A 17734-nucleotide genomic window follows, 5' to 3' on the forward strand; every position below is an offset into this window, starting at 1 on the left:
GTGACACCTGGGGGGTGGACACAAATCACAAAGACAGGTGAAACAGATCAGGGTGTGACACAAACAGGCAAAATGTCAGTAGAGAGACAAAGTGGAGACGCAATTCAACGGCTCAGACACAGGATTTATTAATAATTAATTTCAGATCGACATTTTTATAGTCTATGTAATGTTCCTATGGAAGGCCACTTTTTGTGTGTTCACTGTGGGTGTGTTCGTGTGTGTCAGCGAGTGTGTGTGTGTGTGAGTAGAGAGGCTCCTAGGAGGGGAGTGTCTGTCCGTAACTCAGGGATAAATAGAGAGGCAGAGCTCAGAGTTTGCCAGAAGACGGACCTGACAGGGTCACACACAGGACCAAGCAGAAGCAAGACCTCAGCATTTTGACTTTTTATTACAAATGGAGAAACATGAAGATGTTCAATACTGTTTTCAGGACAGAAACTCTTCTTGCAGAAAGGCTTTACTATCGACATCTATCTACATATCACTGTACATCTTCTTCTCATTGATTTCAGCAGTTACAGTATTTTTGAACCTACTGGTGATCATCTCCATCTTTCACTTCAAGCAGCTCCACACTACAACCAACCTGCTCATCCTCTCTCTGGCTGCGTCAGATCTCCTCGTGGGACTGATTGTGATACCAGTAATGACTGTAGCAACAATGGAATCATGCTGGGATTTTGGCCAATATTTCTGTGTGTTTCAGATCTACATTGCTTCTTTATGTACTTCTTTATCTCTGGGCAATTTAGTCTTGATATCTATTGACCGCTATGTTGCTGTGTGTGATCCCTTATTGTACCACTCCAAAATAACAATAACAAGAATCAGATGTTGTATATCCATCACCTGGTGTTGTTGTATCATCTACCGTGCTGCTAATATACAATATTTTGTAAATGTACAGGTACCAAGTAGGTGTTTGAAAGAATGTACTGCTGTTGAAGGGTCATTCTGGGTTAATTTCACTGATCTTGTTATTACCATGGTTGTCCCGTGCTCTGTTATTATAACACTTTATATGAAAATCTTTGTTGTGGCCAGATCACAGGCCAGAAAGGTATTTACAAAAGAGGCTGCCAGTGTGTCTGGTGTTAAAACTGGACAGGCAAATAAGTCTGAGAGAAAAGCAGCAAAAACTCTTTCTATTGTTGTTTTCAACTATTTAATTTGTTGGATTCCATCTCTATTTGTTTTCTTATTTTTTTCTATTTTAAGTGATCATGTTATATCATATTTCATCCATTTTATGGGACTTGTTAATTCCTTAATTAATCCAATCATTTATGCTTTCCTTTATCCATGGTTCAAGGTGACAGCTAAACTTATTTTAAATCTGAATTTAAGGCGTTCATAGTTCAAACATAAGTTTGATATTGTTTTGTTATACAATTGTTCTAAGTATCTCATTCATGTAACAATACACTGACATGACTTAGCTCAGTGTTTAGGTACATGTAGTGTTGATACAGAATGATTTGACTGGATTGAATTGGAATGACTTGGCGAAGTCATAAGAAGAAATAAGCTTGTTTTATAAATTACTTTGTACTCATTTTTTGTTGTATATTCCAAATAACAAAGTCTGTTGTTGTTCCATGTTATTTAATGATAAATAGTAAGTATTCTAAAAGTATATTTTGAGAACGTCATGAGTCATTAATACTGTTTAACATCTCCCTCTAGTGGCTCAATTGGGACACAACGCCTTCAACAAGTGTAGTAAAATGTAAATGTACAATATGCATGATATCAGATAACATCCAGTCTATCTCAATGGTGTATTGTGGAAGTAGTTGATGGTCAAATTTAAGAATATGCAACTCTGGGTAACACTTTATAATAGCATTCAGTAATAAACCATTTGTAAGGCATGTACAGTTTGTTCACCATTTATTAATCATTACTCCCAAATGTGTTAAATGTTAGTCAGGTAGGTATTCTCAAATGTGTAAATTACTATTATTTGCATTAATGATTCATCACAACAGTGTAGGAGACCACAGCAGACACTTGAACATCAACATACTGGGTATGAACACTACCACTACTCTCACTACCACTAATCTCACAACCACTACGTCACTTCTGCCAGGTCAGGGGTCACGCGAGAGCAGCTCTCAGATGATGTGGAGTCTGAATTAATATAGAGATTAGTAAGACTTTATAATAACACTTTGTAATTAAGAATGTATAATGGATTAGTAAATAGTTTATTCATCATTCATGTATCATTACTCCCACATTTGTTTTAGTTAGCTGGTTATTCACACATTTATTAACAACTTTTATACTGTTTAATAATGATATATAAGATGTTTAATGAATGAACTTATAAACTATTTACTAATCATTAGTATATGCATTAATGATTAAGCACAACAGTGCAGTAGACTACATCAGACAGCTCAACCCCACCATACTGGTAATGAACAGTACCACTACTCTCACTACCACGACTCTCACTACATCTCTGCTGCCAGGTCAGGGGTCACAGCAGAGCAGCTCTCTCAGATGCTGGCGTCAGAATGAATATAGAGATTGGTAATAATGAATGTATAATGTTTCTTTTGACTCCACATCATTAATGTCTCATTACTCCCACATTAGTTTTAGAAAGCTAGTAATTCACACATTGATAAACAACTTTTATAGTATGTAATAATGATTTATATGATCTCTCATCAGATGTTTAATGAATTAACTTATAAACCATGTACTAATCATTAGTAAAGTAGTTTTGCAGTCTCTAATCTAAAGTGAAGACTATTCATATCTTCTTAATACTTTATAAATGTTCTGAACAGTGACCAGTGTAATGTATCACAAAAAGATGGACATGCTATTGGTTAAACTTTCCAGCGTGATCTGATGCTCCTCAAGTTCTCAAAATGACCTAGAAAATATCAATGGACACAATACAGAGGATGTTAAAGGAAATGTATAAAAAAAAAAATCCAAAACTGTCAAACTGTTTATTATTATAAACAACTTTTATTCTATATGATTCAATAGATCATTCCAAAGATGTTTAATAAATGTATTTTTACCATTTAATACTCATTAGTAAAGTTGTTTTTCCCCTAATCTAAAGTAAAGACTATTCTTTATAAATGTTTTGAACAGTGACCAGTGTAATTTATCACATAAAGATGGACATGCTATTGGTAGATATTCCAGGACTACCTGATTCTCCTTAAGATCCCAAAATGACCTAGAGCATATCAATGGTTAAACAATAAGCACACAACACAGAGGATGTTAAAGGAAATATATTGAACATTTTATTCCCAAACAGTCACACTGTTGTAGTAGTGTGCTGAAGGAAGTAATGTGTTCGTCTGAAAATGATAACATTCTTGTTTGTTGGTAGTGACCACCAAAACTAAAGTGTGGATTGCAGTCACTCATTAGAAATCAAATCACATTTAATTTGTCATAAACATGTGTTTTGCAGATGTTTTTGTGGTTGTAGCGAAATGCTTGTGCATCTAGTTCTGACAGTACAGCAATATCTAACAAGTAATATCTAACAATTTCACAACAAATACCTAATACACACAAATCTAAGTTATTAAGGACTGGAATTAAGAATATATGAATGTATGGATGAGCAATGTCAGAGCGGCACAGACTAAGAGCAGTTTATAGACTATTTACAGGGGAAGGGAACCAATATCTAAATACATATCTTAACTGAACATTACGTTTCAAGGGTTATTACCTTTAATGAACTACAAAATCTAATCAAATCACATTTTATTGGTCACATACACATGTTTAGCAATGTTATTGCGGGTGTAGTGGAATACTTTTCTTCCTAGCAGTGCAGTAGTATCTAACAATTCACAACAATACACACAAATCTAAAAGTAAAAGAAGGATATTAAGAAATATATAAATATTTGGACAAGTGTCTGAGTGGTATTGACAAAAAATACATTAGAATACATATACATATGAGATGAGTAAAGCAGTATGTAAACATTATTAAAGTGACTAGTGTTCCATTATGAAAGTGACCAGGGATTCCATGTCTAGGTACATAGGGCAGCATCCTCTAAGATGCAAGGTTGAGTAACATGGTGATAGTCGGCTAGTGATGGTTAATTAACAGTCTGATGGCTTTGAGATAGAAGCTGTTTTTCGGTCTCTCTGTCCCAGCTTTGATGCACCTGTACTGACTTTGCCTTCTGGATGATAGCGGGGTGAACAGGCCGTGGCTCGGGTGGTTGATGTCCTTGATGATCTTTTTGGCCAAGTATTTCTCTTAACTTTGCTCTGTTCATCTTTCCCTTTATCCTGACTAGTCTCTCAGTCGCTTCCACTGAAAAACATCCCGACAGCATGATGTTGCCACCAGTATGCTTCACCGTAGGGATGGTGTCAGGTTTCCTCCCAACGCAACACTTGGCATTCAGGCCAAAGAGTTCATTTTTGGTTTCCTTTAGGTGCCATTTAGGTGCCAAAAGAGTCCTTTATGTTCCATTTGGCAATCTCCAAGGCCGTTATGTGCCTTTTACAGTGGTGTGGCTTCAGTATGGCCACTCTACAATAAAGGAATGATTGTTGGAGTGCTGCAGAGATGTTTGTCCTTCTAGAAGGGTCTGCCATCTCCACAGAGAAACTCTTGAGCTCTCTCAGAGTGACCATCAGGAACTTGGTCACCTCCATGACCAAGGCCCTTCTACCCGATTGCTCAGTTTGGCTGCTCTAGCCAGTTCAGCTTTTGTGGTTCCAAACTTCTTCCATTTAAGAATGTGTTCTTGGGGGCCTTCAATGCTGAAGAAAAGTGTTGGTACCCTTCCACAGATGTGTGCCTCGACACATTCCTGTCTCGGAGCTCTATGGACAATTCCTTTGACCTCATGGCTTGGATTCTGCTCTGACATGCACTGTCAACTGCGGGACCTTATAAAGACAGGTGTGTGCCTTTCCAAAAAGTAATTTTATTTGTAACTAGGTAAGAAAAAATAATTTTTTACAATAACAGCCTACACCAGCCAGAGGACACAGGGCCAATTGTGTGCCGTCCTATTGGACTTCCAATAACAACCAGTTGTGATACAGCTGGATTTGAACCAGGGTGTCTGTGGTGACACATCTAGCACTGAAATGTGGTGCCTTAGACCACTCCTCCACTCGGGAGCCCAAATCATGACCAATCAATTGAATCTACCACAGGTGGACTCCAATCAAGTTGTAGAAACATCTCCTGGATGATCAATGGAAACAGGATGCTATTTAGCTCAATTTCTGTGGCATAGCAAAGGGTCTGAATACTTATGTAAATAAGGTATTTCTGTTTTTATTTTTAATACATTTGCAAACATTTCTAAAAAAGTATTTTGGGGGATTTGTGTGGAGATTGAAGAGATATAAAAATATTTAATACATTTTAGAATAAGGCAGTAATGTAACAAAATGTGTAAAAAGCCAGGGGTTCTGAATACTTTATGAATGCACTGTATGTATGAAAATACCCTCAAACGAAATCTGACACTCTATAAGGTCACCTCATGTTAAATGCACTTTATGTATGAAAATACCCTCAAATAAAATCTGACATTATATAAGGTCGCCTCATATTAAATAAACTCTCATATCCAAAGTGCTGGAGTAAAGCACTGTTGATATGGACACTGCAGAGTGAAATAGAGTAGAGTCAGTATTTGCAGTAGCCAGAGGAAGGCAGTAGAATTCACAATCTGTGACAGAGGGAAAACTTAATTTATTCTATACTGAACAAAAATATAAATGCAATATTTTACTAATTTACAGTCATATAAGGAAAGATTATTTTATAAGTGCTTTGGAGATGATTGATTTAACTAAATGAAAAGGAGAATTACATGTCTTAGTCTTTTTTGTTTAAATCAAAGAAAATATCACATCAGAGAAGGAAAACCCTTGACTTGGAGAACGCATACGTCTGTGGTTGTTCCATGTTATTTAATTATTAATAGTAAGTATTCTAAAAGTACATTTTGAGGAGGTCATGAGTCGTTCTATATGTTGTTAAACATCTCCCTCTAGTGGCTCAATTGGGACACAACGCCTTCAACAAGTGTAGTAAAATGTAAATGTACAATATGCATGATGTCAGATAACATCCAAGTCTATCTCAATGGTGTATTGTGTAAGTAGTTAATTAAGGGGTTGCAACCTATAACCATACGTCTTCAAGTTGAGGTAGACTTTGTCTCAGTTACATCATGGGGACAAATACTATTTGTCAGACATCAGAACAACCACACTGTAATCTGACTCAATCGTCCGTTGATGTTGTTTTCCATTTCTGTGGTGTTGTTTTTTCAGAAGAAAATGTGACTGAGAAATGTGATTTCCAGTTCAGTTGTATCAATACATGATCTCAAAAGCACCTCAAGTTATTAGGGACAGTTCACAGTTCACAATTACCTCTGAATATTTTCACGACCCTCCCTTTGTACTTTAAAACATGTATCCAAAATAATGTTTACGACCACAAACAACAATAACTGCAGCAACCCTAAAAATATGGATATCGACTTTGCCACCTCAGGATGCTTTTGTTGTGCATACGACATATGTAGGGCTACGGGCCAGAAGGTTGAGGGTTCACCGACCACTAAGAACCAGCTCACTCTCCCTGTCTGTATCATGAGGCCTACACTACGGTCAGAGTTGGCTACAGACAATGATCATCTAGGAGGATATCAGATTTGCAACATTTTAATGCCAATTTCATAACATCTATGCAACGCGGTTTCCACCAACAGGTGTCTCTGCCAATGCACCCCACAACCAATTTACAAACCATACCGACTTCAGGTTTTTCAATAGCATGACAATCGTGAAAAATTGAAAGACTATGCTCTTGTTCCACAAATGCTCTCGCCTGGTTTATTCTGGGTCATCATTGACATCAAACAAGGGAATCAGATGGGCCACCAGTCTGAGGTAGGGTTTGATGTTGGCCCAGAAGTGATCAGCCAGGATTTGGCTATGGCATCAGCACTGTCGACCACTGACATCACTGTCAGCATAGATAGTTTGGGGCAGAGATCTGTCACTTATCCCCCCATGAGAAGCAAGTTGGGAGTGACTGAGTCTGGTCAGGCAGGAGGATGATGAAGGGGAGTGGAACTTCTGCCCCATGGAGTACCAAGGGCAGTTGAAGAAAGGAGGAAGGTTTTGCCATCTATCATAACACTATGAGGATCTGACCCCCATTCACTGGAGGATAAGGTGAAGTTGGCTTGTAAACTCTGTAAATGACCCTGAAGGTTGGTTCCTCTTTTCTCTGGACAGGTCGATGTTTGCAGTCGAGGGTGTCTGGATAACAGCTCAGGCCCAGAATTGGTTCTTGTGGATGGTGGTCTGGGAGAGCCATAGCTCACTGCTTTTTGACCTCCATTCTGGAGGAAGGTGTTCCACAGAGGTAATGTTACTGGCCAGGTCAACCCCTCGGCCAAGAGGCAGCTTTGCAGCCTGTCTACCAGGGACTTTGCTTCGGTCCCCATGGGTAGACTTTGGAGACCATTGTCAACATAGAAGGTGTGCTCGACTGACACTTTAACATCCGTGTTGCCAACATGGTGGTGCTGAGAATGTTTCTGGAGGGCATAGACTACACATTGTTACGAATGGTAAGACCTGCCATTCATAGGTGCTCGGCACTGCTTTTCAGTCTAAATTAAGATCCACAACATTTATTCCATGGGACAAAACTAGGTCCAGAGTATGACTGTAGCAGTGAGTAGTTCCGGAGACATGTTGGACAAAACCCACTGAGTCGACTATGACTCTGAAAGACTTTTGGAGTTGGTCTGGGGATTTTTCCATGTGAACATTAAAGTCACCAAAAATTTGAATATTATCTGCCATGACTACAAGGTCCGATAGGAATTCAGGGAACTCAGCGAGGAACCTATATATGTAAACAGTAGCTATAAAAAGTGATTGAGTAGGCTGCATAGAGTTCATGACTAGAAGATCAAAAGACGAACAGTATTTTTTTTTGTCAATTGAAATTTACCATCATAAATGTTAGCAACACCTCCACTCTTGCGGGATGCGCGGGGGATATGGTCACTAGTGTAACCAGGAGGTGAGGCCTCATTTAACACAGTAAATTTGTCAGGCTTAAGCCATGTTTCAGTCAGGCCAATCACATCAATATTATGATCAGTGATAAGTTCATTGACTATAACTGCCTTGGAAGTGAGGGATCTAACATTAAGTCGCCCTATTTTGAGATGTGAGGTATCACAATCTCTTTCAGGAATGGAGGAGATCTTTATTCCAGTGAGATTGTTAAGGAGAACACCGCCATGTTTAGTTTTGCCCAACCTATGTTGAGGCACAGACACGGTCTCAATGGGGAGAGCTGAGCTGACTACACTGACTGTGCTTTTGGCAGACTCCACTAAGCTGGCAGGCTGGCTAACAGTCTGCTGCCTGGCCTGCACCCTATCTCATTGTGGAACTAGGGGAGTTAGAGACCAGTCTATGTTCGTAGATAAGATGAGAGCACCCCTCCAGCTAGGATGGAATCCATCACTCCTCAACAGACCAGGCTTGTTCCTGTTTGTGGATGAGTCCCAGAAAGAGGGCCAATTATCTACAAATTCTTTCTTTTGGGAGGGGCAGAAAACTGTTTTCAACCAGCAAGCAGACTGCTGTTGATGTTACGATCTTCTTCATCTGAGGAACAGGAATATGAAAGATCGAACCAAAGTGCAGTGTGGTACGTGTCCATGTTAAATTTATTACAATTGAACACTAAATCCAAAATAACAAAAGTAAAACAACGAAAATCGAAACAGTCCTTTCAGATGACACAACACAAAACAGGAAAAAACTACACACAAACACAGGTGGGAACAGGCTACCTAAGTATGATTCTCAATCAGAGACAACGATAGACAGCTGCCTCTGATTGAGAACCATACCAGGCCAAACACAGGAATACAAAACACAGAACAAAACATAGAATGCCCACCCCAACTCATGCCCTGACCAAATCAAAATAGAGAACTAAAAAAGGAACTTAGGTCTGGATGTGACAGTAGAGCTCACTCCCTCTAACTGGGAGGGGCCAGAGACAATTACACGATGCCGACACATCTTTCTAGCTGATTTACATGCTGAAGCTATGTTGCGCTTGGTGACCTCTGACTGTTTCATCCTGGTGCCGATAACAATATCCCTATACTCTCTACACTCGCCAGTTTTAGCTTTAGCCAGCACCATCTTCAGATTAGGCTTAACGTCGGTAGACCTGCCCCCTGGTAAACAGTGTATGATTGCTGGATGATTCGTTTTAAGTATAATACTATGGGTAATGGAGTTGCCAATGATTAGGGTTTTCAATTTGTCAGAGCTTGGTCAGAGTCTCAGACCCTGTAACAGGAGGAGGAGAGCCCAGAGAAAGCTCGGCCTCTCTCGCTGCTTAATGTGGAGAACTGGTTGAAAGTTTCTGTCGGCTTAATGAGCGACACCGGTTGAGCATTCCTACAGCATTTCCCTCCAGAAGACATGAGAAAGTTATCTGGCTGCGGGGACTGTGTGAGGGGATTTATACTACTATCTGTACTTACTGGTGGTACAGACGATGTTTCATCCTTTCCTACACTGAAATTACCCTTGACCAATCACCATCCTATGACACCAGCACATACTGAAAGCAATCCCTGCCCACTGGGCACAGATATTAATTCAATGTCAACAATATGTTGGAGAAAAAACAACAACAACGTTGATTCAACCAGTGTTGGCCCAGTGGGTGTAAAACTCTGCAGTAAAACTGTTTTTCAACTGGCCTCTTCACTCCAGCATTTTGAAAATTAATTGTATATAACACCTTTACTTGTAGTGTATTAAAGGTTGTAAACCTTTAAACGTAATGTTCAGTTAAATTATGTAGTTAGATATTGGTTCCCTTCCCCTGTAAACAGTCTATGAACTGCTCTAATGAGTGTCTGCAATCCACACTTTGGTTTAGGTTCTCAGGGCCAACAAACAAGGATGTTATAATTTTCAGACAAACACGTTACTTCCTTCAGCACACTATTAGGACAGTGTGTTTTTGGAATAAAATGTTCAATATATTTCCTTTAACATCCTCTGTGTTGTGTGCTTATTGTTTAACCATTGATATGTTCTAGGTCATTTTGAGACCTTAAGGAGCTTCAGGTACTGCTGGAATATCTACCAATAGCATGTCCATCTTTTTGTGATGAATTACACTGGTCACTGTTCAAACATTTATGAAGTATTAAGAAAGTATGAATAGTCCTCACTTTATATTAGGCACTTCAATACTACTTTACTAATGATAAGTACATGGTTTATAAGTTACTTCATTAATAAACATCTCATGAATGATCTTCTGAATCATTATTACAGACAATAAAAGTTGTTAATTCATGTGTGAATAACCAGCTTACTAAAACAAATGTGGGAGTAATGATACATGAATGATGAATAAACTATTTACTAATCTATTATACATTCTTAATTACAAAGTGTTATTATAAAGTGTTACCAATCTCTATATTAATTCTGACTCCACAGCATCAGAGAGAGCTGCAATGGCGTGACCCCTGACCTGGCAGCAGTGATGTAGTGAGAGTAGTGGTAGTGTTCATAACCAGTATGTTGAGGTTGAAGTGTCTGCTGCGGTCTCCTGCACTGTTGTTTTTAATCATTATTGCATATAGTAGTTATTCATAAATGTGAGAATAACTAGCTGACTAACATTTAACAATTGTGGAAGTAATGATTCATATATTGTGAACAAACTGTGAATGGCTGACAAATGGTTTATTACTTAACATTATAGTGTTACCCTTAATTGCATATTCTTCCATTTTACCCTCAACTACTTACACAATATACCATTGTGATAGACGTTATCTGATATCATGGAGTATTGTGCATTTCAACTTTACTCCACTTGATGAAGACGCTGTGTCACAATTGAGCCACTAGAGGGAGGTGTTTAACAACATATAGAACGACTGATGACTTCCTCAGAATGTACTATTAGAATACTTACAAACTATTTATCATTGACTAACATGGAAAAACGACAGACTTATGCCTTCTCCAAGTCCTTCAAATCCAATCCATCCAAATCATACTGTATCAATACCACATGTATCTTTTGATGAGAACACTGAGATAAGTAATGTCAGTGTATAGTTACATCAATGAAGCAATTACAACAATTGTATAACTTGACTATATCAGACCTTTGTGAAACTAGGGAATAAAATTCTAGGAACTTCAGAGTTAAAATATGTTTAGCTGTCACTTTGAACCATGGAATAAAATAATGCATCAGTTATTATTATTATTTATTAAGGAATTAAGTGGAAGGAAACAGATGAAAAGTGATAAATTGTCACTAAAAAAAAGACGAAAATAAGAAAAATAAATAGAGTTGGAATCCAACAAATGAAATAGGTGAAAACAACAATAGCTAGAGTTTTTGCTGCTTTTCTCTCAGACTTATTTGCCTGTACAGTTTTAACACCAGACACACTGGCAGCCTCTTTTGAAAATACCTTCTGGCCTGTGATCTGGCCACCACAAAGGTTTTCACATAAAGCGGTATAATAATAGAGCACGGGACAACCATTGTAAATAGAAGGTCAATTATATTACCCCAGACTGACCCTTCAACAATAAAACATTTGTTACTCACGTCGTTTGAATGAGGAGACTAAGGTGCAGCGTGGTAGGTTGACATCATACTTTTATTAAAATGAACACCGAACAAACAACAAAATACAAAACGAAGGTAAAGTTCTGCAGGCTACACAGCAACTATACAAAATCAAGATCCCACAAACTAAAGTGGGAAAAAGGATGCCTAAGTATGATCCCCAATCAGAGACAATGATAGACAGCTGCCTTTGATTGGGAACCATACCAGGCCAAAAAAATAAATAGGAAAACTTGATTGCCCACCCTAGTCACACCCTGACCTAACCAAAATATAGAATTAAAAGGATCTCTAAGGTCAGGGCGTGACAACATTCTTTCAAACACCCACTTCGTGCATGTACATTTGCAAATTATTCAATATTACCAAATTGCCCAGAGATAAATAAGTACCTAAACAAGCAATGTAGGCATGAAACACACAGAAACATTTCCCAAATCCCAGCATGGTTCCATTATTGCTACAGTCATTACTGGTATCACAATCAGTCCCACCAGGAGATCTGATGCAGCCAGAGAGAGGATGAGCAGGTTGGTTGTAGTGTGGAGCTGCTTGAAGTGAGAGATGGAGATGATCACCAGTAGATTCAAAAATACTGTAACTGCTGAAATCAACTGTTTTCAGCCCTCTCCCTTGTACTCCCTGTTCATCCATGACTACGTGGCCATGCACGCCTTCAACTCAATCACCAAGTTTGCAGACGACACTACAGTGGTAATCTTGATTACCAACAACGACGAGACGGCCTACAGGGAGGAGGTGAGGGCCCTTGGAGTGTGGTGTCAGGAAAATAACCTCACACTCAACGTCAACAAAACAAAGGAGATGATCGTGGACTTCAGGAAACAGCACAGGGAGCACCCCCTATCCACATCTAGACAGATCTCTAGCAACTATAATAATTAAAAATTGGATGTAGTAGATGTATCACTAGTCACTTTAACTGACTTGCCTAGTTAAATAAAATGTTTGTTTTTTTAAAGGCTGTTGAATGTTGTCCCACTCCTCTTCAATGGCTGTGCAAAGTTGTTGGATATTGGCGGGAACTGGAACATGCTCCCATACACTTCAACCAAGAGCATCCCAAACATGCTCAATATGTGACATGTCTGGGGAGTACGCAGGCTATTGAAGAACTGGGACATTTTCAGCTTCCAGGAATTGTGTACAGACGTTGAAAACGGACATGCGTGAATTATCATGCTGAAGCATGAGGTGATGGTGGCGGATGAATGGCACTACAATGGGACTCAGGATCTCGTCACGGTATCTCTGTGCATTCAAATTGCCATCGATAAAATGGAATTGTATTTGTTGTCCGTAGCTTATATCTGCCCATACCATAACCCCACAGCCACCATGGGGCACTTAACAAAATGTGGAATAAGTCAACAGGTCTGAATACTTTCCGAATGCACCGTATATCATAAGATAATGTTGCATTTACAATTGAAGAAGCCCAATACATCCTTAACTATTACAACACTTTCAGTAATGGTTACAGAAATCGTTTACTTGCTATGACTGTGATATGCATTCTTTTTTAATCAACCTTGGTTGAATGCACTGACTGTACGTTACTAAGGACAAGAGCGCCCGCTAAATGACCAAAATGTAAAAATTCAAACTTGCAAAGAACACTGGGTAATATGTAGCTGCATGGGCAATTCCAGTAATATACTGTAAATTAGATTATAGTAACATTTTTAGTACCATAAAATTCATTGCCATAAAATTGATTACAGTCACTGTACCGTGAAATGAATTACAGTAACTTACTGGCCAATTGCTTCCAGAAAGTTACTGTATATTTTTGAAAGGGGGGTGTTAGAATACCATTTTGGCATGTCGTATATAGTTATTCCATTCAAAATGTATAACTTCACCAATTTGGCCACATGGGTACATTTGGGCTACTTCTGTGGGACACCTGGGTGACTTCATGATAAATGTCATGTAGCACACTCATTTTGGAAGTTATCATTCTGAAACTTTTCACAAGTACTGTTGCCCTCTTATGTTTTTCACTGAAAGTGTCCCCATCATCCTATCTGAATGTTTTTTTGTTTTTTGTTCATTTTTATTTAAAAAAAGCTGATACAACAATAAAAAAAAACAAGAAGATCTATAAGCATATTCCCATAAAACGGATAGCCCAACTAGCTCTGCTAGGCCGAGTAAAGTGGTCAGAGTGGGGTGCTCTCTCATCATGTGTCTGGAAGTAGCTAGCAAGCTAGCCAACGCTAGAGGAGCGCTGTCTACTTCCCGGTGACACCCAGTCATGTGTGTAGGCCTGTCCCCTCTACATCGACTTCAAGAACGTGGTTCTGGCAGATCTACATCATCCCACCGCAAGGCTACCTGGCCACCTCCTGCCACGGAAAGTGCCTGTTACCGCTGAGCGGCACCAACCACACCATCCTGCAGACACTTTTTTGCTGGGGTCTCGGGACTTTTAAGGTTAACTTGAAGAAAGTGGGTGGTTGGTGGAGTATATTTAAGGAAAGGTTTGTTTGCAATGTTTTGTGCTTCATTTGTTTTATATCACTCATAATAAAACCCTTATATTCAGTGAGTCTCCTGTAATGAAAAGGTGTTGGTATTATTCAGACAGATGGTCTCTTCTCAGTTTGATACAGAAACACTTTTCACCTAACATAGAATGTTCAGATAGAAATTGACTTTATAGAACAGACATACTTCTCTTTCATATAGAATGAGTCATATTATACCTGTCAGTCACAGATTGGGAACTATACTGCCATCCTATGGCCACTGCACATACTGAAAACAATCCCTTCCCAATGGGCACAGACATCAATTCAATGTCTACTCCATGTTGTTTCAAAAAGAAACAAAGCTGATTCAACAAGTTTGTGCCCAGTGGGTTTAAAGCTCTGCAGAAAAACTGTTTTTAAACTGGGCTTTTTACTCCAGCATTTTGGACATGCCCCCCTCATTTGAAGAGAGTCATACGTTTTTGGAAAACTTCACTTATAGTGTATTAAAGGTATTGACCCTTTAAATGTAATGGTCAGTTAAATTATATATTTAGATATTGGTTCCATTACCGTGTAAGCAGTCTATGAGCTGCTCTAATGAATGACTGCAACCCACACTTTGGTTTTGGTAGTCACTGCCAACAGACAAGAATGTCATCATTTTCAGACAAACACATTACTTAATAAGTCAGCACACTACTACAACAGTGTGACTGTTTTGGAATAAAATGTTCAATATATTTCCTTTAACATCCTCTGTGTTGTTTGCTTATTGTTTAACCATTGATATGTTCTGGGTCGTTTTGAGACCTTATGTGTCATCAGGTAGTACTGGAATATCTATCAATAGCATGTCCATCTTCTTGTGATAAAATACACTGGTCACTGTTCAACACATTTATGAAGTATTAAGAAAGTATGAATAGTCTTCACTTTAGATTAGAGACTGCAAAACTACTTGACTAATGATTAGTAAATGGTTTATAAGTTAATTCATTAAACATCTTCTGGATGACCTTATGATTCACTATTACAGATTATAAAAGTTGTTTATAAATGTGTGAATAACTAACTTACTAAAACAAATGTGAGAGTAATGATACATGAATGATTAATAAACTATTGACTTATTTACTAATCTATTATACATTCTTTATTACAAAGTGTTATTATAAAGTCTTACTAATCTCTATATTTATTCTGACTCCACAGCATCTGAGAGAGCCGCTCTGGTGTGACCCCTGACCTGGCAGCAGTGATGTAATGAGAGTGGTGGTAGTGGTAGTGGTAGTGAGAGTAGTGGTAGTGTTCATACCCAGTATGTTTGAGGTTAAAGTGTCTGCTGTGGTTTCCTGAGCTGTTGTGTTGAATCATTAGTGGATAGAGTAGTTATTTATACATGTGATAATACCTAACTGACTAACATTTAACAAATGTGGAAGTAATGATTAATAAATGGTGAGCAAACTGTAAATGCCTTACAAATGGTTTATTACTGAATGCTATTATAAATTATAAAGTGCATATTCTTACATTTGACCATCAACTATTTACACAATACACCATAGAGTTATACTTGGATGTTATCTGATATCATGCATATTGTACATTTAAATGTTACTGCACTTGTTGAAGTGAGCCACTAGACACTAGAAGGGCAATTCCAGTCCTCGGTGGCCTGATTGGTGTCACACTTTTCCCCCATCCCTAGCTAACACATGTACTATGAAAACATTTGTACTATGAACGCCTTAAGTTCAGAGTTAAAATATGTTTAGCTGTCACTTTGAACCATGGATAAAATAAAGCATAAATTATTGGATTAATTAAGGAATTAACAAGTGGCAGAAAGCCGATGATAACTGATAATAAATTGTCAATTACAAAAGTAAAAAAGAAAACAAATAGAAATGGAATCCAACAATTGAAATAGTTGAAAACAACAATAGAAAGAGTTTTTGTTGCTTTTCTCTCAGACTTATTTGCCCGTATAGTTTTAACACCAGACACACTGGCAGCCTCTTTTGAAAAAACATTTCTGGCCTGTGATCTGGCCACCACAAAGATTTTCATATAAAGTGTCATAATAATAGAGCACGGGACAACCATTGTAATTACAAGGTCGATGATATTAACCCAGATTAACCCTTCAACAAAAAAACATTCTTTCAAACACCTACTGGGTACCTGTACATTGACAAAGTTTTTTACAATAGCAGCACGGTAGATGACACAACAACACCAGGTAATAGATATACAACACATCATTCTTGTTGTTGTTATTTTAGAGTGGTACAATAAGGGATCACACACAGCAACATAGCGGTCAATAGATATCAAGACCAAATTACCCAGAGATAAAGAAGTACATAAAAAAGTAATGTAGATCTGAAACACACAGAAATATTCTCCAAAACCCCAGCATGTTTCCATTAATGCTACAGTCACTACTGGTATCACAATCAGTCCCACCAGGAGATCTGACACAGCCAGAGAGAGGATGAGCAGGTTGGTTGAAGTGTGGAGCTGCTTGAAGTGAGAGATGGAGATGATCACCAGTAGGTTCAAAAATACTGTAACTGCTGAAATCAATGAGAAGAAGATGTACAGTGTTATATAGATAGATGTGATAGCAAAGCCTTTCTGCAAGAAGAGTTTCTGTCCTGAAAACAGTATTGAACATCTTCATATTTCTCCATTTGTAACAAATGCTGAGGTCCTGCTGCTCCTGCTTGGTTCTGTGTGTGACCTTCTCAGGTCCGCCTTTTGACTAACTCTGAGCTCTGCCTCTCTATTTATCCCTGAGCTACTGACACTCCCCTCCCAGGAGCCTCTCTGTGCACATCCACATCAACACACTAACAAACGGTTAGATAAACAAATAATTTGTGAAAGCATGATGTAATGTATGACAGGATTGGATGTTGCTGTGCCCAGCTGGCCTGTCATTCAGCCTTACTGACAGTCAGAGATGATAGAAAAGGTACATTTACTCAACTGAGCATTTTAATATGGAAAATATAGTATTGGTGAGGTCACTCAAAGGCTATTACATGGGAAACTGTGTAAGACTAAATGTTTTGGGTGATGTCAGAGCTCATTTTGGACCATAAGCCACAAGCTCAGGAATTTTTTAAATTTATTTTATTTTTTTACCTTTATTTAACCAGGCAAGTCAGTTAAGAACATATTCTTATTTTCAATGATGGCCTGGGAACAATGGGTTAACTACCTGTTCAGGGGCAGAACGACAGATTTGTACCTTATTAGCTCGGGGGTTTGAACTCGCAACCTTCCGGTTACTAGTCCAACGCTCTAACCACTAGGCTATGCTGCCGCCCCGGCATGATGGCACGCCACAAGTCAGCTGGTCAGTGTGTAGGAAGGTTGACAGTAGGGAAGTTGATGAGATAGTATAAGTTTATGGTGTATGCTAATAGCTATGCTATGCTAATATGTGGCATTCCATAGGAACATTCCATAGACTATAAAAATGTTGATCTGAACTGAATTA

At 38.5% G+C, this 17734-nt stretch overlaps 1 protein-coding gene and 1 pseudogene across 1 annotated transcript; one reads left to right on the forward strand and one right to left on the reverse strand.

The window, feature by feature from the left end:
• The first annotated feature begins 397 nt into the window (after nt 1–397).
• Nucleotides 398–1360, forward strand: LOC121840973 (trace amine-associated receptor 13c-like). The gene has a single exon (XM_042306376.1). It carries the CDS (start codon nt 398–400, stop codon nt 1358–1360), a length of 963 nt encoding a protein of 320 aa, XP_042162310.1.
• A 5972-nt stretch (nt 1361–7332) lies between these two features.
• On the reverse strand, nt 7333–16919 carry LOC121840974 (annotated as a pseudogene).
• Between the last annotated feature and the right edge of the window lie 815 nt (nt 16920–17734).

The sequence above is a fragment of the Oncorhynchus tshawytscha genome, linkage group LG26 (assembly GCF_018296145.1).
Source record: "Oncorhynchus tshawytscha isolate Ot180627B linkage group LG26, Otsh_v2.0, whole genome shotgun sequence".
Taxonomy (NCBI): Eukaryota; Metazoa; Chordata; class Actinopteri; order Salmoniformes; family Salmonidae; genus Oncorhynchus; species Oncorhynchus tshawytscha.

Coding starts and splice junctions, on each gene's coding strand:
- LOC121840973 (XM_042306376.1), top strand. CDS start 398: ATGGAGAAACATGAAGATGTTCAATACTGTTTTCAGGACAGAAACTCT.